At 47.2% G+C, this 26,117-nt stretch overlaps 1 protein-coding gene and 2 long non-coding RNA genes across 14 annotated transcripts; 1 reads left to right on the top strand and 2 right to left on the bottom strand.

The window, feature by feature from the left end:
- Positions 1–7,321: 7,321 nt before the first annotated feature.
- On the bottom strand, positions 7,322–11,180 carry LOC134485636 (uncharacterized). Its single transcript, XR_015676325.1, has 2 exons — positions 10,921–11,180; positions 7,322–8,771 (listed from the first exon to the last, which is right to left on the bottom strand). It is a non-coding gene; the product is annotated as an uncharacterized LOC134485636 (long non-coding RNA).
- A 195-nt stretch (positions 11,181–11,375) lies between these two features.
- On the top strand, positions 11,376–26,066 carry Slc25a44 (solute carrier family 25, member 44). Of its 12 annotated transcripts, none has more exon segments than NM_001108947.1 (4): positions 11,376–11,768; positions 15,264–15,901; positions 20,291–20,418; positions 23,544–26,063. In NM_001108947.1, coding segments are annotated over 4 exon segments (1,014 nt in total). In that variant the 5' UTR covers positions 11,376–11,712; the 3' UTR covers positions 23,736–26,063.
- LOC147996345 (uncharacterized) lies at positions 13,202–20,501 on the bottom strand. Its single transcript, XR_015676335.1, has 2 exons — positions 20,254–20,501; positions 13,202–14,967 (listed from the first exon to the last, which is right to left on the bottom strand). It is a non-coding gene; the product is annotated as an uncharacterized LOC147996345 (long non-coding RNA).
- Positions 26,067–26,117: the final 51 nt, after the last annotated feature.

Below are 26,117 nucleotides of genomic sequence, written 5' to 3'. Positions count from 1 at the left end.
TGCTGCATATACATATTCAGGTCAGTAGAGGGCATCGGATCCCATTACAGATGGTTGTGAGCCACCATGTGGTTGTGGGATTTGAACTCAGGACCTCTGGAAGAGCAGTCAGTGCTCTTAACCACTGAGCAATCTTACCAACTCCATTTCCAATTTTCAATTAAAAAAATTTTATGTGTGCATCAGGGAGTTGGGCATGCCTGTGTTTTGTTTGTTTCTCTGTGTAGTCCTAACTGTCCAGGAACTTATTCTGTAGACCAAGATGGCCTCAAACTTACAGAGATCTTCCTGCCTCTGCTTTCAGAGTGCTAGGATTAAAGGTGTGTCCCACCACTATCGGCTGTTTTTGGCTTTTACTGGGGCAATTTTTTTCTTTCATTTCTTTTCCCCTTATGGACTCCTTTTCTTCCTCACACCCTCAAAGGCACTGAACAAAAGGTCCTGCCTTCTCCACCCCGGCCTTCCCCCAACTAATCTTGCTGCACCTAAGGCCTTTAGAACAAGGACTTCTCGAATGAAGCCCCAGGAGGGCCTGAGACTGAGACTGGGCTCCAGGGCTTTGCTGAGCTGTTCAGGAACTTTGGTAGCCTTTCTTGGTTGACCCCAATTTCTCCTCTTGGTTGGAGGAATGAGCAAGAAAACAGTCATCTTTCCAGCATCCTGGGTCCCTCCCTGCCTCAGAGCCCAGTTGCTTCTCCTGCTCCAGCAACCCCTCATACTTCTGGTTGTCTTTAAGACTCACCCAGAGGCTTCTTTTTTTTTTTTTTTTTTTTTTTTTGGTTCTTTTTTTCGGAGCTGGGGACCGAACCCAGGGCCTTGCGCTTCCTAGGTAAGCGCTCTACCACTGAGCTAAATCCCCAGCCCCACCCAGAGGCTTCTTGAACCATTTAGTCCCTGTGGTGGATAACTCCAGAGGCCAGCTGAGCTGAGCTAGGGAACACCTAGAAAGCTGGCAGAACCGTGAGGCTGTTTCTAGAGCAGACAGACAGCACTGGCTGGGAGAGAGCCAGCCTTGAAGTGGCCGGCACTATCTAGTGACCTTCCAGACTCGAGGATTTAACACCAGTGTCCCGAGTCCCAGCTTCTTAGTCTCAGGCGGAGAACCGCACTTGGTCCCGAGTCCCAGCTTCTTAGTCTCAGGCGGAGAACCGCACTTGGTCCTGAGGTTTCTGAACTTGGACTGAGCAACCCTACCTACATCCCGGGGCTCCAGCTTGTGAGGAACGTGTCGTGGGATTCCTCAGCTTCCATAATCATGGGAGCCAGTTTCTCTAATTGTCTGTCTGTCTGTCTGTCTGTCTGTCTGTCTGTCTGTCTGTCTGTCTACCTATCCATCCATCCTTTTTCCTCCCTGTGGTGAGCCTGCCTAATATATCTCTCTCATCCCCCTTCCTTCCTGCATGGTGATACATACGTACACTTTGCTTTCTATTCAGTGTCCATAGCTGCTGAGCCTGCTCCCATGTTCTGGCTACTATGAACAATGCTGCTATGAACACAGAACTAAAAATGCTCCCAATTCTTTTGATCATACCCAGAAGCAGAGCAAATGGATCATACCGTGGCAATTCTGTTGGCCTTCGGGAGGACCTCACCCTCACCCGGTGCTCCTCACCCCTTCACACTCTCTACCTATTGTACATATGAGTGCAGGCAAATATTTTTCTCAGCCTATTTTAATAAGGGGTCAACCTGCCTTCCAGCCCTCCCCCTACCAGAGGTAATGGAAAAGAAAGGTGTTAGGATATGGGGGAAGTGGAATAGTTTAGAAATAGTTCTTAGGATAAGATTCAGTGGCCTCGACTACACTCACTCCCAGTATTGTGTGACACTATGGTATGACAGTGCTCACACTATTGTGTGACAGTACTCACTAATGTGGTTCTATTGTGTCACAGGAATCACACTATTGCGATTGGGATGAAAGTCCAACCTTCACTGTCCTCAGCCCAGTCCACTAGCAAACACCAAACATGAACCAGCAACTGCAGCCCAGTCCACTCGGGGGACACCACACGTGTATCAGCAAGGCAGCTCAATCCGGAAGAAACCTTGGCTTTCCAGTCGGCCTGAGTCTGCAGAAGCAGCAAGAGGCTGCAGGAATCTTGAGACAAGTTCTTTGTTGAGTTTCTCTTTATAAAGTCATCACAGGCAAAGCTCAGTAATGCAATACAAGGTAACCAATCCATGCATGTCATCAGCGAAGGCTAGCAAGGCAGAGCAAGGCAAACCAATGCTCGAGTTCCCTCTGCTGCGGGGTCATATTTACACGCCTTCATCACATGTCCTTTCACATGTCCGCTATCACCTGTGTGCTCAAGCAAAACATCATTTCACATAACTGACTTCCAAAGAAACCAGAAGTTTCTACTTCACACCGGCTCCAATGTCCTTACATTCTTTTTTCCAACACTTGTTTTTATTCTATTTCTCAGAGCCATTCCAATAAGTGTTATAAGGTGCCTAGTCATGGGTCCTTTTTTTTAAAGTTCTTTTGTTGTTTTTGCTTTTTTGTTTTTTTTAAAGATTTATTCATTTATTATATATAAGTACACTGTAGCTGTCTTCAGACACACCAGAAGAGGGCATCGGATCTCTTTACAGATGGTTGTGAGCCACCATGTGGCTGGGAATTGAACGCAGGACCTCTGGAAGAGTAGTCGGTGCTCTTAACCTCTGAGCCATCTCTCCAGCGCCAGTTGTGGGTTCTTAAAATTTAGACATTTTTATTTTATGTGCCTGTTTTGCCTACATGTATCATGTATGTATATGTATGTGCATCACCTGCATATCTGGTGCCTGCAGGTCCAGAAGAGGCTGTCAGGTCCCTTGGACCTGAAGTATTAGGTAGTTGTGAGCTGCCACGTGGGTGCTGGAAACTGAGCTTAGGCTGTGTGTCCAGGCGCACGCAGCTCCGCTTTTCCCTTCAGTTGTCCATATGAACTGCTCTTGAAGAGAACCCAAGTCTCTTAGGTCACACATGTCAAGAGACTCACACTGCTTGTAAACCCACTTCTAGGAGATCTGACTCACTCCTCTAGTATCCTTGGGGACCTCACTCATGTGCGCGCGCGCACACACACACACACACACACACACACACACACACACACACACACACACAGGCTACATTTTTTTTTTTAATCTTAAAAAACAATGGAACCTGGGGCTGTAGAGATGGCGCAGAGATTAAGAGCACTGACTGCTCTGGTCCTGAGTTCAATTCCCAGCAACCACATCATGGCTCATGACCATCTGTGGTGAGATCTGGTGCCCTCTTCTGGTGTAAAGGCATAAATGCAGGCAGAATACTGTATACATAGTAAATAAATCTTAAAAAAAAAAAAAAAGCAGCAAACTTCTTTTTTTTTTTTTTTTTTTTTCTTTTTTTCGGAGCTGGGGACCGAACCCAGGGCCTTGGGCTTGCTAGGCAAGCGCTCTACCCCTGAGCTAAATCCCCAACACCGCAAACTTCTTCTAAACACCTCAAAAAGAGGGGTTGGGGATTTAGCTCAGTGGTAGAACGCTTGCCTAGCAAGCCCAAGGCCCTGGGTTCGGTCCCCAGCTCCGAAAAAAAGAACCAAAAAAAAAAAAAAAAAACCTCAAAAAGAAAGCTTCCAACGGTCCCCAGGGCCTTTGAGCACATCTCCCGTTGTGGTCTTCGGTCACTCTTCACAAGATATTTCTTTCTGAGATGTTCTAATGCTTTGCTTTTTAGTTTTTTTTTTTTTAATTTATTTACTTTATGTATGTGAGTACACTGTAGCTGTTCTCAGACACACCAGAAGAGGGCATCAGATCTCATTACAGATGGTTGTGAGCCAACATGTGATTGCTGGGATTTGAACTCAGGACCTCTGGAAAAGCAATCAGTGCTCTTAACCGCTGAGCCAGCCCTCCAGCCCGCTTTACTTTTTATTACGTTTATTAATTTTATTTATTTATGTGTGAGCAGGGGTGCAGGTAAGTAAGTGCCACAGCAGGTGAGCGGAGCTCAGAGGGCTTATGGGAGGGCCATTTCTCTTTCTCTACCATATGGATTCTGGAGAGCAAACTCAAGTCATTAGACTTGGTGGCAAGCCTCTTTACCTACTTAGCCATCTTGACAGCCCCTTGCTTGATTTTGGGTAAACATTCTTTTCCACTTTTACAATTCTCTGTGAGTTCTTATTTTCTTTCTTTCTTTTTTTTTTAGATTTATTTTATTTATTATATATAAGCACACTGTAACTGTCTTCAGATACACCAGAAGACGGCATCAGATCCCATTACAGATGGTTGTGAGCCACCATGTGGTTGCTGGGATTTGAACTCAGGACCTCTGGAAGAGCAGTCGGAGCTCTTAACCACTGAGCCATCTCTCCAGCCCGAGTTCTTATTTTCAATTGTTGTAATTTAGCGTATGCATGTACCTATGTATGTGTGTACCTGTGTGTATATGTGTGCACGCATGCACGTGTGCCTGTGTTTACCCTGTGTAGGTGTACATAGAGGCCAAAGGAGTCCGGTCCCCTGGATCTGAAGTTACAGATGTCAGTGCGTCAGACGGTGTGCGAGTGAACTCCCCGTCTCCGCAGGAGCAGCACATTCCGAATCACTCCACGGATCTTCAATGGTTTTCATTTTTATTTTTGGATTTATTTTTTGTGTATGATGTTTTGCTCATCACACATGTTGCCTCTGCACTGTGTGCACGCCTGGTGCCCAAGGTGGCAGTGGATTTCTTGGAACTGGAGTCATGGGCTATTGTGAGCTCTTAACTGATGAGCCATCTCTCCAGGCTCCCTTTAAAATGCTGATTTTATTTTCAGTTATGTGCCTAAGTGTGTCTGTGTTTGGGTATGAACATGTGGAGCAGATACCTAAGGAGTCCTGGAGAAGTCACCAGCTCTTCAGGAGGTAGAGTGACAGGGGATTAGGAACCATCCAGTGTTGATTCTGGGAGCGAAACTCAGGTCTCCTGCAAGAACCATCAGCATTCTTAATTGCTGGGCCATCTCTACAGCTCCTGTTTCAATTCTCTGAATAGGAGGCCAATGCTAACCCCATGTGGTGCTTGTATATGCTCGGCCCATGGGAAGTGACACTATTAGGAGGGGTGGCCTGGAAGAAGTGTGTCATTGTGGGAGTGGGCTTTGAGGTCCTATCTTCAGGAGCTATCCACTCAGGCCCTGCCCAATACGGAAGAGGCTTCCTCCTAGCTTCCTGGAAAGGAGTCTTTTCCTGGTTGCCTTCAGATGAAGATGTAGACCTCTCAGCAACTCCAGCTCCAGGCCTGCCTGGACACTGCCATGTTCCTGCCTTGATGATAATGGACTGAAGCTCTGAACCTGTAAGCCAGCCTCAACTAAATTCTGTCCTTGGTCATGGTGACCAATTATCAATAACAAACGTCCATCTTTCATATTTTCTGAATCTCATGTAACCTAGGCTGGCCTCAAACCCATGAGAATTACCTGCTTTAGTGTTTCATGTGTTGGGATTACATATGTGAACTACTATGCTTATCAAGAGTCTCTCGGGCTGGAGAGATGGCTCAGCGGTTAAGAGCACCAACTGCAGGGTTGGGGATTTAGCTCAGTGGTAGAGCGCTTGCCTAGCAAGCGCAAGGCCCTGGGTTCAGTCCCCAGCTCCGAGAAAAAGAAAAAAAAAAAAAAAAAAGAGCACCAACTGCTCTTCCAAAGGTCCTGAGTTCAAATCCCAGCAACCACATGTTGGCTCACAACCATCTGTAATGAGATCTGATGCCCTCTTCTGGTGTGTCTGAAGACAGCTACAATGTACTCATATATAATAAATAAAATATTTAAAGAAAAGAGTCTCTGTCTCTCTCTCTGTCTCTCTCTGTCTGTCTCTGTCTCTCTCTCTCTCGTTATATTAAACCTAGGACCTCATGATATATGCTACACAAGTGCTCTACCACCAAACTATATCATCAGCCATTTTTTTTTATTATTGAGATTAAAAAAAAAGGCCCAATCTGTCCATGAACTCACTGTGTAGCCCAAATAGGCCTTAAACTTGAAATCCTCCTGCCTCATCCTTTCTAGTAGCCAAGATTATAGGTTTGTACCACTACTCCTGGAAAGAGGAGCTATGTGGCGATGTGTTATGATAAAAATCTCTTACCTTCTAAGAGACTGGAGTTTTTTCTGGACCTCACAGCCAGAGTTAATAATATGCCTTGAAGTCACTTAAGACTTAACACGGATATCCTGCTGTGTGCTCAGCCTGTTAGTTTAACCCGCCTTTAAGAGAACAGTGGAACAACCAACCTTACTTGCCTTGGATTCCTATGTAATCGACACTTACATTCTGAGCTAATGCATAGCTGTAACCTTAAATTACGTACTCCTCCACATCCCTGACCCAGAGTAACATGTCTGTGTGTCCTAATAATCATTTACTGAATACAGCAAAAATAGAGATCGGAAGCAATCTTATAAAATGAATATTCCCCATAAATGTTGTACACAGTATTTGGGTAATGCTTGATAAACAGTGATGTTTATAGTACAGTTTGTTTTCTGGGTCAGTTGGAGTCTGTGACTTAATCTCTTATAAAACTGTTAGAGGTTTCAATAAAGAGTACAATTCCTTCCCCATGGGATGTTTCCTGTGATGTTCCACAAAGACAGAGCAAAGCCCTTGGCTGGGACGGACACATCCACAGACTTAGACACAGATTCACAGCTTTCAGGAAGGCACAGATTCAAATAAGGGACAGACAGAAAGGCGGAAGACAGGGAACAGGAGTGGAGAACACACATCTGGACTTGCTCTTCACTAAAGACACCAAGAGGAAGTATTATGGGGTTTGTGACCCCTGGGAGAAGAGCATACAGTCTATGGCATAGAGTCAATCCAATTACAATTGAACGGCTTATTGACTAGCTGCCAGCAGGACGAACAATCTCTGAGCCAAATTCTAGATTGCCGTGAGAAGGGAATTGAAGGAAGAATTTTTAAAGGCCTTCACTGTCTATGAAAACAAGCAAAAACTGGTCTGTTCTACCAGGTTAAGTGGTTAAGGCGACCTGAAACAATCTTTGGGTATCTGCGTAAGAAAGTTGTAGAAGCAAAACAGCAGTTGGTCATGACAAGTGGATAGTCGGAGCTGCACACTTTGGGGTACAGCTCATTCAGCCAGGGTAACTGGAAACCCATCTTACAGGGCCCAGAGTCACAGACAAATGGCTAGTGATTACCAAAATGGATCCCTAGCATAAAACGCAGTTTCTTCAGCATCACAGAAGTACTGAGAGCACTTTTGTTTCATTTTGCTTTTAGTCAATGCATTCAAACCAGCCGCAAAGCAAGGTTTCTTTGTTAATTTTTCTTTATTCTTGAGAATTTCCTACATGATTATATCTATACCCATTCTCTCTCCAGTTTCCCCAAATTACTTCCAAAATGGCTGCTTTGAATCTCATGTCCTTTTGGTGATGACCCATTAAGTCCAATTAGAGCTGCCCATATGTGCATGGTTGCCATTCACTGGAGCCTGGGAGATCGACCAGTGGCCACATATGCTTTAAAAAGAGAAGAGGGGGCTAGAGAGATGGCTCAGAGGTTAAGAACACTGTCTGCTCTTCCAGAGGTCCTGAGTTCAATTCCCAGCAACCACATGGTGGCTCACAACCATCTGTAATGAAATCTGATGCCCTCTTCTGGCCTGCAGGCATACATGCAGGCAGAAAGCTGATGTATACATAATAAATACAAAAAATAAATAAATAAAATAAAAATAAAAAGAGAAGAGAAGACAGAGAGACAGAGAGACAGAGACAGACAGAGACATACGACTAGTATCTTCTCTAGTATCTATCGACTGTCAATAGCTGCTCAGTAAGGAGTGGGCCTGGACAGCACCTCCCATCTATGCCAGAAGAAAAGGGGCTTTCTAAACCCAATTCTGCCTCAGAGCCTAGGCAGCTTCTTGTTAAAGTCAGAATACAATGAAAAGAGCCTTAGGAACTGTGGGTCTTGCTTCCAGCTCCTTTGCAACTGAGCCACGAGCGCATCTGCTATTCTCTTGTGCCTGCCCTGAAAGTCCTGCTCCTTGGTAAAGCAAAGACGGACAGACAGCTGGCCTTAGTGAACTAGAGGTAAGCGGGTCCTTTGGGTTTGCAATGCCATCCACGTTGACTGTTGTCCTCCACAGAAACTTTTCTAGCATCCCACAGTGCTGCTTTGTGAGCCAGGAGCTGTGTCATCTTGGAAGTCCAGTCACTTAGTCGCTGGGATCTACTGAGCACGTGGTGTGATGAGCAAACTGGATACCATTCTTGCCTCTGAGGAGAGTGAAGGACAGAGAGTGCACAGAGACAAAACAGCATCCAGTTCAGCTGGGCGCAAGGACACCTCCTGCTTGAGTCCCTGTGTGACAAACATGACTCTCTCCTTGACACAACCATCTGGGTCACTATCACAACCTCCACCAATCACAAGCACCCAGCTGATTAAAATAAGACCCAGCCCCAGTCCTGTTGCCAATGTGCTCATGTACGCTGGTGCCCACGGTGGTCAGAACTGCGTATCAGATGCCTTGGAGCTGGGGTTGCAGGTAGCTGTGAGCCAACTGATGTGGGTGCTCGAAAGGAAAGTTGGAAGTCGAGAGAAAGTTAGTATTCTGCTAGCGGCCTTCAGATGAAGATGTAGAACTCTTAGCTCCTCCTGTACCATGCCAGCCTGGGTACTGCCATGGATGATAATGGACTGAACCTCTGAACCTGTAAGCCAGCCCCAATGAATTGTTGTTCTTTATAACACTTTAAAAAAAAAGAAAGTTGAGAGAAGCTTGGTTACAGGATACTGTAAAGAGGTGTGTGTGTGTGTGTGTGTGTGTGTGTGTTTGTGTTAGAGAGAGAGAGAGAAAGGAAAGTTACAGTTAGAGTGAGGAGTAAGAAATTTGTGCACAGAAGGTCATCACAGATAGCAAGGATATGCTTGTATATTCATTCCTCCAACCAAGCCAGTTCAGTCAGTCACCAGGGACTCAAGAGAGTGATCAAGGATTGAGAAAAAAAAAAGACAGACAACATTATAGCATGACTCCAGTCAGTGCTGAGGCTGATACAGGTTTATTTTCTCTAGTCTGCTTTTATATCATTCTAAATACATTCAAAGAATAAGGTCAGGACGGGGCTGGGGATTTAGCTCAGTGGTAGAGCGCTTACCTAGGAAGCACAAGGCCCTGGGTTCGGTCCCCAGCTCCGAAAAAAAGAATCCAAAAAAAAAAAAAAAAAAAAAGAATAAGGTCAGGAACAAATAAGGCACTAAACAAAGCCCTGTGGTATTCAGGAACATATCAGGATGATCAGGATCTTGAGCTACATCCTTGTCCTAGCCCAATGCCAAATTCCTACCAAATTTCTAGAAGGCAGCCTCAAAAGCTCTCCACATTCTGCAAAGCTAGAAGAGAGTCAGAGTTTTCCCCCAAACCCCCGAAAAGAAATGAATGTTCAGAGGCCATCATGATGTCTCTAATGCCTGTAATCCCAGAAGATGTCATGACGACATAGGACCACTGCTATAAATCTGAGGTCACCCTAGGGCACAGGTAAGTTTCAAAATAGCTTGGGATACCTTGTTTCAAAACAAAAAAAGGGGTTGGGGATTTAGCTTGCCTAGCAAGCGCAAGGCCCTGGGTTCGGTCCCTAGCTCCGAAAAAAAGAAAAAAGAAAAAAAAAAAGAAAAAAACAAAACAAAACAAAACAAAGTCACCTGGTATCCATTAATTATACATTCAAATTTTGTCTATGTATTTTTGAAAAATAAAAATAAAAATGAAAGATTGTGTCCTAGTTTGCTTTTTATTGTTGTGATAAACATCAAAACCAAAACCAACTTGCCAAAGGATTTATTTGATCCTTTTTTTTAAAGATTTATTTATTTATTATATATAAGTACACTCTATCTGTCTTCAGACACACCAGAAGAGGGCATCAGATCTCATTACAAATGGTTGTGAACCACCATGTGGTTGCTGGGATTCGAACTCAGGACCTCTGGAAGAGCAGTAAGTGCTCTTAATCGCTGAGCCATCTCTATAGCTACTTGATCCTTTCTTTGATCTTCCCCCCCACCCCACCGGAGCTGAGGACCGAACCCGGGCTAGGCAAGTGCTCTACCACTGAGCTAAATCCCCAACCCCTCTTTGATCTTTTTTGAAACAGTCTCTTTATATATTCATGTCTGTCCTAGAACTATGTAGACCAGGTTGGCCTTGAACTCACAGAGATCCTTCTACTTTGCCTCCTATGTTCTGGAACTAAAGGCTTGTGCAATCACACTCAACCTGGATTAATTTAATCTTACAGGTTACAGTTCATAATAAAGGGAAGGCAGGGCAGGAGCTCAAGGCAGGAACCCAGAGGCCAGAACTGACACAGAGACTGTGAGAAAATACATAGTGCTTTCTTCTTGGGCTCACATTCAGCTTGCTCGAGGGTAGCCTTGCTCACACTCCACTGGACCTTTCCACATCAGTCATTAACCAATAAAGTGCTAACAAACTGGCTTACAGGCCCACTGAAAGCAATTACTCAACTTATATTCCCTCTTCCCAGATGAATCTAGCCAGTATCAAGCTGACAAACAAAAAACAATAACAAAAACTAACCAGCCTAGACTGAAAGTATAGAATAAACAAACAACTTTCAAAAGTCTATATATGTGTAAAACCAGACCCAGAGCTGGTGTCACTGCTCGCTGTTTCTCTAATTTGAGTTCCTATATCTGGAAATTAGCTACCTTATCTTGCCTTCCTTTGTCTCTACTGTTTGGGCTCCAAAAATGAGAAAAGTTATAGAAAAACTAAAGATTAGATTCCCGCTCCTCTCTACTGAAAATCAAATTCTAAAATTTAGGTTTAAGTATAAAGATTCCCCTAGATCTTTAAACAAAAGGTGACTTAACTGTATTGTCAAGAAGAGTCCGGGAAACCAGGAGTGGAAGAGCAGGTCTGCAATCTTAGCACTTGGAAATCTGAGGCAAGGAAATTAATGAGTTGGACGTCCCCCAGGCCTTCGTAGTAAGACTTTTCCCAGAAAGAAACGAAAATAAAAGAGAAGAAAAGATAAGAGAAAAATAAAGAAGAAAAAGAAAAAGAAAGGAAGGGAGGAAGGGAGGGAGGGAGCAGCGGCCTCTGCCTCCGGGTTTATGTGTCAGCCAATTACGAAGTCCCCTAGCAGGATACGCATGCGTGGTTGGCTTGAGTGAGAATAGAAGCTAAAGGAGGCGGTGCTAGTTACCAAATCAAAGATGGCGGAAGAGGAACCTCTAGAGGGAGGCGCAAAGGCTAATAATGTCATTGGTGGAATTACGGCTGCTTCACAGTGGGAGGAATGACAGCATCCCAGTTTCCGGTTCCGGCAGTACCGGGGTCCCAGCCGAGATGAAGGAAGATGCGAACTGGGTTTGGCTGTCGCTGGGACTGGTTGGTAGTGCGGGTGCTGCGGTCTAGGAGTCCCAGTCTCAGACGCGGCTAAACCGCCGGAGTCTGAGAAGGTAAGCGACCACGGTGCTTGGGTGCCTTGAAGGATCAGAGTTACCTAAGGATCGACTTGTCGAGGAGGCAGCGGTTGTCTGTTTGCTCTGCGGGGCTGCATCGCCATGGGAAGCCGCTCTGCAGTTTGGGCAACGAAAGGCAAGTCCCTCGAGGCATCTCGTCCTGGCAGAGGAGCATGAGAGACTGACAGCTAGAGAAGCATGGCGAGGGGCATGCCCGAGGACCCTGAATTGGCAGTGCAAGAGCCAGACAGAAGGTGCATAAAGGAGGGTGTCACGTGGAGTATGTGGAGGGGATTGTCATGTGGTGTGTGTGATGAGGGATCACGTGGAAATCTACTGAAGACCAATGAAGACTTGGTGGGAACCTCACCGTGCCGGAGGGAGGAGACTGTCTTAGATTGCGAGGCGACATAGTCAGGACCTAGTGAAGGGATAGGTGTTCCATCATACAATTACGTTCACGTTCATGCGGGTGACAGCTCTCAGAATGCAGAGCCTAAAGTGACAAGAGAGCAGAAAGAAAAGAGGGCGAAGAAGTCTTCGTTCTGTCTGAGAATTGCAGCCCCTAGGTGTCTGGTCAGGAGTTGACTATCGAACGTTGCCCCGAAGTGGTGGGAGTGGCCGAGCGAAAAGATTGGCATGGACCAGTTAGTCATCATTGCTTCCATGTCCACGGATGGAATCCGAGGACTCCTAACCTTGTCCTAATGATGTTGGAATCTGAGAGTAGTTATAATTCTTATAGAACTGACAGGCTCGAATAAGGAAAGCAATGCTCTTCCCACCTTTTGACACTCCATGTAAACCATGTAGAGATGCTAGAGTGTTGTTTCTTTTCTTTTTTTTTTAAAGATTTATTCATTTGTTTTATATATAAGTACACTGTAGCTGTCTTCAGACACACCAGAAGAGGCCATTGGATCTCTTTACAGATGGTTGTGAGCCACCATGTGGTTGCTGGGATTTGAACTCAGGACCTCTGGAAGAGAGTGCTCTTAACCGCTGAGCCATCTCTCCAGCCCTATTTTTTTTTTTTCTTAATCAGCAGGTTTACAGTATGACCTGAAGTCTCTTCCACCCCCTAAGATGGGGTCTTACTGTGTAAGCCAGGCTGACCTTAAATTCCTGTTTCTCTTGCCTCAGCCCCCTTGTGCTAGGGTGACAGACATGTGCTACCACATCTGGCTCTGCTCTTCTATAACTCTAATGTCCCCGCTGTCTGTGAACCACTCTGGCAGGTGAGAACTTAGAGCATCCCTGTTCAGTAGAACTTTGTGCAGTAAGAGAAATACTTTACTGTTAATTTAAAATACCTCCACAGTTATCAACTCCAAGAGCCAATGATCTGGCTCAGTTGGTAGAATGCACATAGCATTCAGGAAGCCCTAGGCTTTGTCCCAGTGCGGAATAAACTGGGCAAGGGTTATCCCGGTTCACATCTATAATCTCTGCATTTGGGAATTGCAGATAAGGCCAGCCTGGGCCACATGAAACTCAAACCAAGCAAACAACTGCAGCAAAGAAAAGCAAGAGAGCAGTTACGAGTGTTATGTGAGGGGTGGGGTTAACAGGTGCATATTTGGGCTAGTCTGTTTTCTGTTTCATTTGATAACTTCAAGCATAAAACGCTCCCTAGTCTGGGTGATCTGTTGGAATGCACAGAAGGCACTTAATGATTCACAAACAATGCTATTGTTGTTGGTTTATTTTAAGCAGGATTTCTTGTGAGCCTAAATGGCCTCGAACTTGCCATATGGTCAAAGATGACTATACCCTTGTGATCTTCTACTTCCCAAATGCTAGGCCTATAGGCATGGGTCACCATCTTTTTTTTTTTTTTTCTTTTTATGCCATGCCGGGGATTGGATTTGGGGCTGGGTACATGCTAGGCAGTCGCTCTGTCAACTGAGCTACAACCCCAGCCCCATGAACAGTTTTAAAGGTGCCAGAAAATCCAGAATTGGAGCCAAGTACACAAATAGGTCAGACAGAGGGCCAAAAGGAAGTTGGGCTGGCTGAACCAGGAGAAAAGAAGGCTGAGGAATTATTGTATTCGTATTTCTGCAAAGAGGATTTTCCAGCAGATGAAACAAGAGAAACCAATATTTCAGCAGGACGTCCAGAGGTTATAGGACACTGGAGCAAGCTGAGATCCCGCTCTTAGAGGAGAAACTTTACTTATTCCAAGGGTATAGTACCATTTGGCCTCTTAGCCATTTGATTTGTGCCTTATTGTTTGGGTCATGACCTTTAGTGGGATTACTGGCCTTGGGAAATCCTGGCTTCCTTCTGGGGGTTTACGGTTGGTTGACACACATGAGAGATGGAGAAAGGGGAAATGGAGCAGTGGGTTCTGCCTCAGGATGGCTCAGTAGAGACGCCCATAGTGGTGACTCGGCGTTACAGGTTGAGAAGGTGCTCAGGGAGCCAGCTCTCAGAACAGAGTACTTGGTTGCTCTGCCCTTCTGCCCTGCCTAGCATGCAGTTTGTGCGTGACCCCAGCAAGAGGTCCCTGCTTGAGTCCTGCTTTGTTTGTCTTGTGATGACACCATGCCTGCTCAGCCAATAAGCTCAGTCACTCCACAGGAGCACTAAGAAAGAGAAGGCAGTCCTCTGGAATAGGGCTGAGAGAACTGGCAGTCTCAAGGGCGTTTATACTGCCTCCCATGGGAGGACTTGGTTTTAATTTAAACAGAGAGAATTGCACTGAGATGTTTGGCTCCTGTGGCACAGAAAGCACATGGAGTAGAGCCCTCGGCTTCATCTCGCCTTCACTGCTGAGCAGCTGCATGGCTTGACCGTTAGAGTCTCAATTTGCTCCTTTCCCAGAAGTATTTTTGTTGTTGTTGTTTTGTACACCCAGGGTTAGCCCAGCTACAAGCAGGTCCTACAGCTTTCTGGGTTCTTCAGAGAAGTCCACTCAGGTGTCTCTTCTCTCTTTCTGGGGCAAGGTAATGACCCAGGAGGACTCTGACCTTTGACCTGTTCCTGACTTTTATACTCCTTTCCCTAGAGAGTGGGGAGGAGGAGGTAATGTCCTGTGGTGTGAAATCCCTCTCCACACCTGTCCCAATACTTTCTTCTAACGTAGATTGGAGAAAATATAAATTATTGTTGGGGGTGCAGAGGTGGTCAGAGCAGCCAGCATGGGGACAGAAGTGAGGTCAGCAGGCAGCAGATGTTAGTAAGGTGACCCACATTGAGCATCTACAGGCAGAGGTGGGTGCTTCTTCAGAGGAGCCAGGAGCCGTCCAGCCTCTAAGAACTCCTCCCTGGCACTCAGTAACATCCTGTTATCCATGTAGGCCTTGAATCCTGTTATCCATGTAGGCCTTGAATCCTGTTATCCAGGTAGGCCTTGAATTATGCCGGGCGGATGTATTGTCCATAGCATTCTAAGCACTCCCAGGTCGGTCAGAGAATGGTCCCTCTTCAGGACTGAGATGCCAAGACCTAGGTAGAGACAGAGTTCAGAATGGTTAGTCCTACACACTGAGTCGGGGCTGAGGTGTGGGGATGTCAGCATTGCTGTGTGGTGAGAAAGGATTTCAAAAGGTTTGTCAAAGACAGAAGTGCAGAGACGATGCTCTGGGTTGTGGACTGCAGAGCCAGGCTGTTGGAAGGCTAGGCTTTGCTGAGGTGAGTGTCCCAAGAGATACAACCTGAGAGGTGGACTTTGAAGCCTAGGCAGGAGGGGAAAGAAATGAAGTTCCGACCTTCCTCACATCTCCCACCTGCCCAAATCCCAGGTCTCCGGGCAACATGGAGGGCAAGCGGAACATTCAGATCATCGAGTGGGAGCACCTGGACAAGAAGAAGTTCTACGTGTTCGGTGTGGCTATGACAATGATGATCAGGGTCAGCGTGTACCCGTTCACCCTCATCCGCACCCGCCTGCAGGTCCAGAAGGGCAAGAGCCTCTACCATGGGACCTTTGATGCCTTTGTCAAAATCCTTCGAGCAGATGGAGTGACTGGCCTCTACCGGGGATTCCTGGTGAACACCTTCACACTCATCTCTGGCCAGTGCTATGTTACCACTTACGAGCTTACCCGGAAATTTGTAGCTGACTACAGCCAGAGTAACACAGTCAAATCACTGGTAGCCGGTGGCTCAGCCTCCCTCGTGGCCCAGAGCATCACGGTGCCCATTGATGTTGTCTCCCAGCATCTGATGATGCAGCGCAAGGGTGAGAAAATGGGTCGGTTCCAAGTGCGTGGGAACCTAGAGGGACAAGGGCTGATTGCCTTTGGCCAAACTAAAGACATCATCAGGCAGATCCTGCGGGCTGATGGGCTTCGAGGCTTCTACCGGGGCTATGTGGCCTCACTGCTAACGTATATCCCAAACAGCGCGGTTTGGTGGCCCTTTTACCACTTCTATGCAGGTAAGCAGGGGCTGGGAAGGAGAGCACTTACTGATGGGCAGGGATAATGTTGCTCCTGGCTGATTTTAGAGTGGAGATGAGTACAGAGAGGGGATCAAATCAGCCCCACTGAGTGTTGGTAAATGTCCCTACTGAGCCCAGCTGAACCCTAGTTTTGCTAGCCCCGTTTCTTCTACATAGCACAGTATTTCGTCTAGACTTTGTGGTAAAACTAAACCCCAGCACTGTCACCCTGACCCTTTGGGAGAACACTCTGGCAATCGGTTTTTGTTCTTGTGGTTTTGTGAGGCAGGGTCTCTCTGTTTAACCTAGACTGGCTTTGAACTCCCTGTAGTCCAATGTAACCTAGAACTAACAACAGTGCTTCTACTCCATAAGCACTGGGATTACCTCAGCAAACACTTAGGAAGGCTGGGGATGTGGCTCAGTTGAGGAGAGCTTGGCTAGCATACACAAGGCTGAAGGGTTAGTCCCCAGCACTGCAGAAAAGCCACCCTAACTAAGACTAAAGCGAGTGCCCAGGAAGGCATTTTCTCTGGAGTCCCTCTGCCCTCTGTCCTCCCTTGATCTCGTGAATACTTGAAAGAGTTTTGTTTCCCCTTATACCCACTTTCTGTAGCATTGCTAGCCAAACCTGTCCAGAGGTCTTGACCTACGATCTAACTGTGGGCCTCTGTGCACCACCAGAAGGCCTGACCCATCATTTAAAAATTAAATATTGGTTTTGTTTTTATTTTTTTTTATTTTTATTTTATTTTATTTTTTTTTTTTGGTTCTTTTTTTTCGGAGCCGGGGACCGAACCCAGGGCCTTGCGCTTCCTAGGCAAGCGCTCTACCGCTGAGCTAGATCCCCAGCCCCCGGTTTTGTTTTTAAAATAGGGGTTTTATCTTACAGCCCTGGCTAGCCTGAAACTCCATATGTAGCTCAGGCTGACCTTAAACTCTGAGCAGTTCTCTTGCTTCAGCCTCTCAGGTACTAGGATACAAGTGTGCGCGCCCTGCTTAATTATTTTGAGGCAGGGTCCTGCCTATGTTCCCTCGGCCGCTGGAGTCACTTCCATACTCAGCGTGTTGGTTTGTTTCTGAGACTGGGACTCAGGTGACTCAGGCTGGCTTTAAAATACCCTCTGCCCACCTGGGGCTGGGGTTATGGTCGTGCACCCACCACCCAGGGCTTTGTTTGAGTCAGGATTCATATAATCCAGTCTGGCCTTAAGCTTGCTCTGTAGACAAGAGTGACTTCAAACTCCTGATTCTCCTACCTCTTCCTTCCCTCCGAGTGTTGGGTGACAGGCATGTGTCAGAATGCCCAGTTTGTTTGTTTGTGACACAGAGTCTCTCACAGTGTATAGCACTCGGGCCTCCAGCTCATTGTGTGCTTAAAGGTGCTCTCTCTCTCTCTCTCTCTCTCTCTCTCTCTCTCTCTCTCTTTCTTAACTCCTGCTATGTGGACAAGGCTGCTTGATGCTGGCTTTCTGATCCCCCTTCCTCTGCCCCCTGAGCGCTGGAATTAAAGGCTTGCACCTTGTCTGGTTTATGCAGGGCCAGGGATCAGATGCAGTGTTTGAGCTGTGCTAGGTAAGCCCTACCTACTGAGCCATATCCTTAGGCCCGGTTTATACTTTTGAGACGTCTCAGTAAGCTACTAGATTGGACTTGAACTTGTTCTGAGGTCCATACAAGCCCTGGATTTGTGATCCTCTGCTTCTGTTGCCCAAGAACCTAGCTGACATGTATCTAAAGTAATTCCTGGAGGTGCTTCTACGTCCCTTTGTTCCCAAATAACTGCTGGGCATCTCTACACCAATTCTAGCTCCTGAATAAAGACACAGACACCTGGCATATTTACTAACAAGCTGCAAACCTAAGCTGGGCAGGTTCTGAGCTGTTCTAACCCGACTGGGCTGCTCATACCCAGACAAAGACCCGTTACTTGCCATCTGGTCTTGCCCTGGCTCACTCTGGTCCATGTGTGTCCTCATGGCTGCCCTCTCATTTTGACTTCATGTTGAATCCTCTTGGTTCCTCACATGGTCTCCCATACCTTCTTCTCCTTCTGCCCCCCCCCCCCAATTGGGATCAGAAGTCCCTCCCTATTCTCTTCTGTTCAGCTAATTGCTAATCAGCTTTTTATTAAACCAATCAACTGTTTTGCCCCAGGAAAGTGGCAGCTTGTAGGAGCAGGGCCAGTGCGTACAGGCCCAGAAAACAGGAGTGCAGGTACCAGGGCTGCAGCCTAATGACTGCAAAATGCCTCCTTCAGGAGAAAAGGGGCACCCACGAGACAAACTCAGGTCACCTCGTTTCTGTTGACATAAGGAATACAGTTAGGAAGTGGGGAAGAGGTAGTTCCAACAGGCTTACGAAATTCTCCATGACACCTGAAGCTGTCCATGTCTCCTGTCGAAGCTGTGACTTCTGCCCCACCAACCTTCTTCCTACATCTACCTAGCCTCAAACTCACCAAAACTAAGCAGATGAAAAAGAATTCGGAAGGACCGGTGACTGACTAGGAAACTGAGAGATCTCTGAGATGATGAGTGTGTGACCTGCCGTCTTAGGGAAAAGCTCGAGTTTATGTAGTGTCCTCCAGGTCCTTGGTCACTCAGTTCCAATCTCACCCATTGCTCCTTCCAGTCGCTCTGTTCTAAGTCACTGGTCTTGCTGCCCCCGCACCCTGCAGGCATGCCTCTGCCTCAGTGCTTTTATACATGTTACCCTGTACTTGGGGAGCTCTCTGCCTGGGCACACTGGCTTATATTTTCACCATCAGGTTGTTTCTGAACTTCACTTTCTAGGAGGCGCCTTGACTGCTTTGTTTAAAATCACAGCTTGCTTGACCTCTACCCATGGTGTTCCCAGCCCTCCTTCCTTTCCCATTTTACCTTAGCTCCAGCCCCCTGACATGGTGTTCTTTGCGTACTATCCCTTCTCTCTTACTAGAATGTGCACTTCCTGAGGGCAGGGATCTGAGGCACTCTCTTTCATTCATCGAATGCCCCTCGGGACCCAGGATGGCTCTCTGAATCTTTGCTGACTAAATGAATGAACTCTTGCCTCAAGAGAGAGAGTAAAGCAGAGAATCTGTCCACAGGCTCACTTCCCAGTGGCGCTGTGAGAAAACGGGCCTCGGTGCGTTGGCACATCGGCAGCCAAGTTTCTCCGTTTTCTCTTGTGCTAGTGATTGAGCCTAGGGATTCACACAGAGCAGGACAGAGCTACACCCCCAGTCCTTTTATATTTGACTTTTTTTGTTGTTGTTGCTCTTCTTGTTTTGTGAGACATGGTGGGCCTTATAAACATTGGCAAGCATGTAGCACTATGCCCGCTTTCTTTTTAAAATGTAAACAGAATGTATCTCTCGGAAGTCACTGTGTAACTGATAGCCTTGACCTTCTGACCCCCATGTCTACTTCCTAAGTGCCTGGATTACAAACGTGTCCCACCCACCGTGCCTGGTTTTCTGGACTGGGGATCAGATCCAGAGCTCCATGCATGCTAGACTCTGTGCCTTCTCGGCTCTGTGTATGTTAAGCGAACACCTTGCTAACTGACCCCTTTAACTTTTTGAGACAAGAGTCTCACATAGTCTAAATTGCCTGGAAGTCACCGTGTAGCAGCAGACTTCCAATCCTACCTTCGTCTTTCAAGTGCATCACCGTGCCTGACTGCATTGCTTGTTTGTCTTGTTTTTTGAGACATGGTTTCTCTGTATAGCCCCTGGCTGTCCTGAAACTGGCCTTGAAATCAGGGATCCGCCCAACCCTGGAATTAAAGTCATGCTTCTTCATGCCCAGCCATTTTTCTTTCTTGGTATAATCTGGTCCTCCTTATAGGATAAGACTTCCTGCTTTAATATTAATTGCTTTTATTTATAAAAATATGTACACAGTCCAAAATTCCAAGTGACTTTTGAAGGGCTAGGAGTATGGCTGAATGGGTAGAGTGCTTGCTTGGCACACATGAAGCCCTGGGAGCTCTCATCTCCAGCAGTGTGTGGTTTGGGGATGACAGGAGGGTCAGGGCTCATCCTCTGCTACATACTGAGTTCCAGGGCAGCCTGGGCTACATGACACCTTGTCTTCCCCAGCCCCCGAAAAGGTATGCAGAATGCAGTGAACGGCCTTCCTACCCATGTCTGTCACCCAGTCCCTTCCACAGAGACAACTGTGACCTTTTTAAATGGGTACACCATAATGACTTCTGGAAAGCTCCAGAGATATATGATATGCTTCTCAAGTGGATGCAGGTGGAAACAGAAAGAGAAAGTTCCAAGTGCAAAGGTCCAAAATGGCCAAGGACAGAGGGCTTGTCTTGGCTGTACAGGCGGCGTGAGGGTAGATGGGTGGTACCTCGTATCTTGAGGCGTTGTCTTTCCCTGGATTCCAGAGCAGCTGTCGCGCCTGTGCCCTCAGGAGTGCCCTCACATTGTCTTTCAAGCCATCTCTGGGCCCCTGGCTGCAGCCACTGCCTCCGTCCTCACCAATCCCATGGATGTCATCAGAACCCGTGTGCAGGTAATACTGGCCTCCTCCCCGCCTTTGACTCAGACAAGCTGTTAGAAGCGAGACCTGTAGGCCTCTAGTGTCCCTGTGACCTCAGTGTGACCCTGGTTTTAGTCAGTCCTGTGATCATCCAAGCCCCTCCCTGTCCTTATCTCTGCAGACGCCCGGCTGAAAGTGTCCAGCTTGTCTTTTCTTGCTCTGCCTGTACCTTGCCTATCTACCCATTTGCATGCCCAGCCTTGGGAGCCCTTACTGCTTTCTTCTAGCCTTCAGCTGGAATCTGTTCCATACTCTGTTAGCCTAGGCACTAAGCCACCCTCCTTCCTCACCTTGCAGGCTTGGGGTGACTAGACATTGATTTCGTAGTAATTTCAGGCATCTCTGATTTTTCCACTAGGCCATGAATCCATAGGGAATGAGAAACTGAACTCAGAGAGATAGTCTCTAAAGAAGTGATCTGGGCATAGGGAGGAAGAAGAGGGGCAGTTGGGAACAATGAGATGTGAGGGAGACACAGATGTCTTTTCCTCTCAAAACCACCCATTTCTTTACTGTGTGTACACAAGACGGACATGGTATGAGCAGAAGCTAGAAGAAAACTTGGGCAAGTGGGTGAGTTCTTGCCATGCACTGTGTGGGCTCTGGGAACCAAACTCAGGGTTGCTGGTCCTTCTGTTTGTTTGTTTGTTTGTTTGTTTGTTTTTCAACCCTTAAAGACAGGTTCTCATGCATCCCAGGCTGGATTTGAGCCCCTTAAGTAGCTGTGACGATGGCCTTGACCTCCTGACCCTCCCGTCGTCCCTCTAGAGAAGTAGGGTCAGAGGCACGAACTGTCGCCCCTGCTTTCAGAGGCACTGGACTTTTCAGCAAATACTGAAGCAACTGAGCTGCCAGCTTTCTTTAGTTTTGTTTGTGAGGCAGGATGTCATGTAGTCCAGTCTGGCCCCAAAGCTGCTGTTGTAGTTGATGCTGGCCTTAAATTCTTGATCTTCCTGAGTTCTGGGATCCCAGGAAGATACCCTGTGTTTGGTGTCTGTTGTTTTTGAGACAAAGACCCATAGTTCAGCAAGGCTGTCCTCAAACTTACTATGTAGCTGAGGATGACCTTGAACTCTTGATTCTCCTGCTTCCACCCTCCACAGACTGTTTAAAGGTGCATGTTACCACGCCAGCTAAGAAACTTGCATGGGTTTTGTTTCTGTTTTTTTTTTTTTTTTTTTGGGGGGGGGGTGTACACTACTGTGTGCATGTGGAGGTCGAAGGTTAACGTGCAGTAGCTTCTACCATATAGGTTCCAGGACACTGACCTCAGGTCATCAGGCTTGATGGTAAACACTGAGCCATGTTGCTGGCCCGAAAGACTTTTTAAATAGGTTTTACAGGTTATACTGGGTAGATGCATTCAAAACCCTGACAATTCTTGGTGCTGCTCAGAAACTGTAGTTCCTGTCTAAAGTCAACCCTGAAGACAGTTAGCACCAAGAAATAGGATCTAAATGTGGTACATGATACGCACAGCGTAGGTTTTGCTGTATTAAGTCTTAGGTGTGCAGCAAGGGGGGCTCTTGTGTAACTAGGGTAACTTAGGAAGAAAGGTGGAGAATCGAGAGATATCTGGGAGAAGGATCCCTGAGCGTGGCGAGGACAGGAAGGAAGAAAAGGAACTTTAACGGGTTGGGGTAAAGTTGATTTTGGGGGCCATTAGAGTGTCCAAAGAGAAGGACAACAAATAGAGGCATTTTTGTCCCTGGGAAAATGTGCTTCTTCCAACATTTGAAAATCAATACTGTGGCATCTGATTGGGCCCTCCGGTGTCTTTACCATGGAGAAGAACCAGGATTGCCTCATTCTTTCCTTACCCCTTCCCTGGGTATCTTGGGAGCCAACCCTAGGGATTGCCTTTGAGGTAGGTCCCTGCTTTAAGGAGCTTCTAGGCCAGAGGCTTGGGCTAAGCTAGACATATCCTGGGCGGAACAGAGTGGTCAGATGAGATGTCAGGGGAAGAGTGTGGAGGAGGTGCTGAAGGGGGAGGGGCAGAGCAGGGAGCTGTGGCGGATGGGGCAGGCGTCACCGCACTGGAGAGGGAGGGTCTGAATAAGGAATCCTTTGCCCTGCCTTGGCACAAGTGCTCTGATGTGGGCCCTGAAGTTGTGATTTGCGTGTAGGGGAAGGAGGTAGAACTGTGAGGGAAAAGGGAAGAGATCCTTGTCCCGGCTACTGGGTGTGTGACCAACAATGAGAACAAGAGGCTTCCAGCCCTGAAGCCTGGAGAGACTGAGATGACCGGCGGCAGCCATGGATGGGCAGAGCTCCCTGAGGGCTTTCTTGGGGAATGAATGCAGCCTTCCAGAGACAGAGAAGTGCCTAGTCCAAACGTGTACAGCTGGAGCACTCGCCTGAGGGCAGTGGCAGCTGGCACTTCATGAGCACCTTGCCAGGCAGTATGGGGCAGTCTGTTGTTTGAGACAGGGTTTCATCTTGTACCTCTGTCTGGACTGGAAATTACTATGTCAACCACCTGGCCTGGAGTTATAGAGATCCGCCTTCCTCTGCCTCTCCAGTGCTGGGATTAAAGATGTACGACACCATGCTGGACTTTTTTTTTTTTTTAATGTATATGAATGAGTTCACAGTAGCTGTCTTCAAACACACCAGAAAAGGGTATTGCATCCCATTACAGATGGCTGTGAGCCACCATGTGGTTGCTGGGATTGAACCTGGCTCCTCTGGAAAAGCAGTCAGTGTCCATAACCACTGAGCCATCTCTCCAGCCCAGGCACAGGGACTATCACCGTTTCCTATTTTAGAAAACTGGGATAGGGGGGTTGGGGATTTAGCTCAGTGGTAGAGCGCTTGCCTAGCAAGCGCAAGGCCCTGGGTTCAGTCCCCAGCTCCGAAAAAAAAGAACAAAAAAAAAAAAAAAAGAAAGAAAAGAAAAGAAAAAAGAAAACTGGGATAGGAAAGGTTAAGTTCATCCAGGTAGTCTGTCACCAGAGCTTGGAGGAAGTCACTGTGCTGTCTCAGGAAGCATAGTCTAGCCCTCGGAGTCCCCCCTTGAGCCTGAAGCGCTGTTGAGGGTGTGCTGAGCAGTGGTGACAGCAAACACTTGGTAGCCCTCACTGTGATGACTTTTCCAGGTTGAAGGCAAGAGCTCCATCATCCTGACCTTCAGACAGCTGATGGCGGAAGAGGGGCCTTGGGGCCTCATGAAGGGCCTCTCAGCCCGAATCATCTCGGCTACACCCTCCACCATCGTCATCGTGGTGGGCTACGAGAGCCTCAAGAAACTCAGCCTGCGACCCGAGCTGGTGGACTCAAGACACTGGTAGCAAGCGGTGGATGGAGAGGCTATGGTTTCACACATTACTCTGGGCCAGGACAAAGCAGGGAAGATAACTACCCCTGTAAATGCCACCACCACTCACCCATCCTGCTCCAAGCCAGGTGGCCTATCAGGGACAAAAGAAGAGACTTTGGACTGCCCTTCTGCAGAGGTTCTGTGCCTGGCTTCCCTGATTCCCATAATTTTATTTCTCCTGCATATCTGGGCCCCTCTCTTGGTCCTTGTACTCAGTCATGGCCTGAAGATCAACCGCCACAGGACCCTGTTAGCCCCTCACTGGTGCCCCACTTTTTGTCCTCCCCTCAGGCCTGGAGAAGAGCTGCTCATAGTTTGCTTGTCCCCTGCTTCTTCCTCTTGAGTCTTTAGGCCAAGGCTCTACATAGCTGCCCATGATCTCTTTTTTTTTTTTTTTTTGGTTCTTTTTTTCGGAGCTGGGGACCGAACCCAGGGCCTTGCGCTTCCTAGGTAAGCGCTCTACCACTGAGCTAAATCCCCAGCCCCTCATGATCTCTTTTTTTAATGCTTATTTTAAAATTGGGACTGAGTTGTTCACTGGGTTCCAATGCTTCACCCTGCCTTTCGGGGATGAACCGAAGCAGCACACGCTGTGCAGGGCGTTCATCTTCTCTGGGAGTTACTCGGAGGGAGAAATGCTAAGGCTTTAGGTGTGTGTAGTTGAACATCTGTGAATGAGCCGACTCATCCTGATAGCTCAGTTTGCTGTCAGACCCCACTCCTCGGAGAAGTGGAAAACTGTGACACCAATCCCAGTTCTCTCTCCCCTCCTTGTCCCTTCAGGCCTGGGAACCTACTGATAGAATGAGCTGCTGCTTTCATTGGCCAGGTGACTACAGTAGTGGGCACAGTTGCAAGCAGATCAGACTTACTCGAGTATACTGAACACTGCCCTGAAGCCAGGTTCAGAGAGCCTCTGGCTTGGAACGTAACAAGAGGATGTGTGTTCCTCACTCCTATCTCCCCAGGCCAGCTGAGCCAAGCCCAGAGGCGCCAAGGAAGTTCTGAGCCCTAGGCAGCAATGCCACAGGCATACATGTCACTCAAATGAATAGTGACAGGCATCTCACAGTGGGGCTCTGGAATATGAACTGTCCTTGTTTTGTTTATCCTTGGTTGTGAAGTGTCATCCCAGTCATGATACCCTGTGCTGGCAACAGAAAAAAACAAAACAAAACAAACAAAAAAAAAAAAACAGTCAGGAAGGCACCCAAGGCCAGGTCCACCTGGTCACCAGCCTCATACTGCCAAAATCATTGATGCTCCCCTCAGGAGCTGCCCTCTTCCCTGCCTCCTCTGAGCCTGTGTTGGCGGCAGAGGGGCACAGCTCAAGGAATGGGAAAAAAGGCAGGCAAATCTTGCTGTTTGGCCTGGGCGATGCTTTCAACCTTACCCATGGTCCCATGCCTTGGGAAAGGCCATGGTGCCAATTTGGAAGGTGCTAGCTAACTGAAGCCTTCGTGTTTCTCACGGCTGCTCCACATCTTCTGTCCTGACTAGACCCAGTCTCTCACTTACCTCTTCTACTGCTCATTGTAGTCTATATTCGTTTCCTTCTGGTCCTCTTCTTTTATTTGTCTCAGTATTTTGGTTGTTTTTTGAGACAGGATCTCATATCCCAGGCGGGGTTTGAATTCACTATGTAGCAAAGGATAACCTTGAACCCACTTCCTGCACTTTACTGAGAGAGCCCTTCAGTCTTGCCCATAGTCATCTGAAGAGTGGAGCCCACAGAACATTTCAAATCCTTTTGTTCCTCACCCCTACCTTAAGAGCTGTCAATACAACGGAGCAAGGGCCCCTTTTAAGCTTTTGCTATGGAGAACTTTGTGACTGGATGTCTCTCTGCTCTTCTTTGGTCAGAGTGTGGACATAAGGCTCCTGCCTTTCATGCCTTAGGTTACTTCGTCCCGACTTGATTTTCTTGTCCTTTTTCCCTTTCCTTCCTTCCCCTTGTTTGAAAGGACTATGGATGTAAAGGTAAAAGCATCCCCCATGAGACCCCTACTTTCCCAAGGTCCAGGTACTAGGATTGGCCTTGGGGAAGATGGGCCAGCGGGCGGTCATTTTTCCAAAACTGGAGACCAAAACAGCTAGAAATTTTGACCCTTGATCCATAACACAAATTAGCAACTCAAGGCAGGAAGACAGAAACGCAAGATAGGAAGACTGGATGAAGGCACATTGGAAAGAAAATGCACATTCAGCATTAGATAGAAATGGACTTTCGAGGATATTAGCTGCGAATATTCACTGTTGCACTGTATGAAATGTAATTAAAAGTTTTTATTGAGCCCCTAAACTTTGGCTTTTGGGTCTTTGCTTTTTCCCCTGAGAATTGTCCGAGGCACTA

This window comes from Rattus norvegicus, chromosome 2 (genome assembly GCF_021556685.1).
Source record: "Rattus norvegicus strain SHRSP/BbbUtx chromosome 2, alternate assembly SHRSP_T2T, whole genome shotgun sequence".
Lineage (NCBI taxonomy): Eukaryota > Metazoa > Chordata > Mammalia > Rodentia > Muridae > Rattus > Rattus norvegicus.
The sequence above is the reverse complement of the archived record's forward strand: the minus strand, read 5'-3'. Positions and strand labels throughout refer to the sequence as shown.

Excerpts from the sequence above, each read along its gene's own strand:
- Slc25a44 (XM_087628659.1), top strand. The coding sequence starts at position 12,601 with ATGGGGTCTTACTGTGTAAGCCAGGCTGACCTTAAATTCCTGTTTCTC. Across the intron at positions 12,753-15,263 it reads TCTGTGAACCACTCTGGCAG|GTCTCCGGGCAACATGGAGG; the intron begins GTGAGAACTTAG and ends CCCAAATCCCAG. Across the intron at positions 15,902-20,290 it reads CTTTTACCACTTCTATGCAG|AGCAGCTGTCGCGCCTGTGC; the intron begins GTAAGCAGGGGC and ends CCTGGATTCCAG.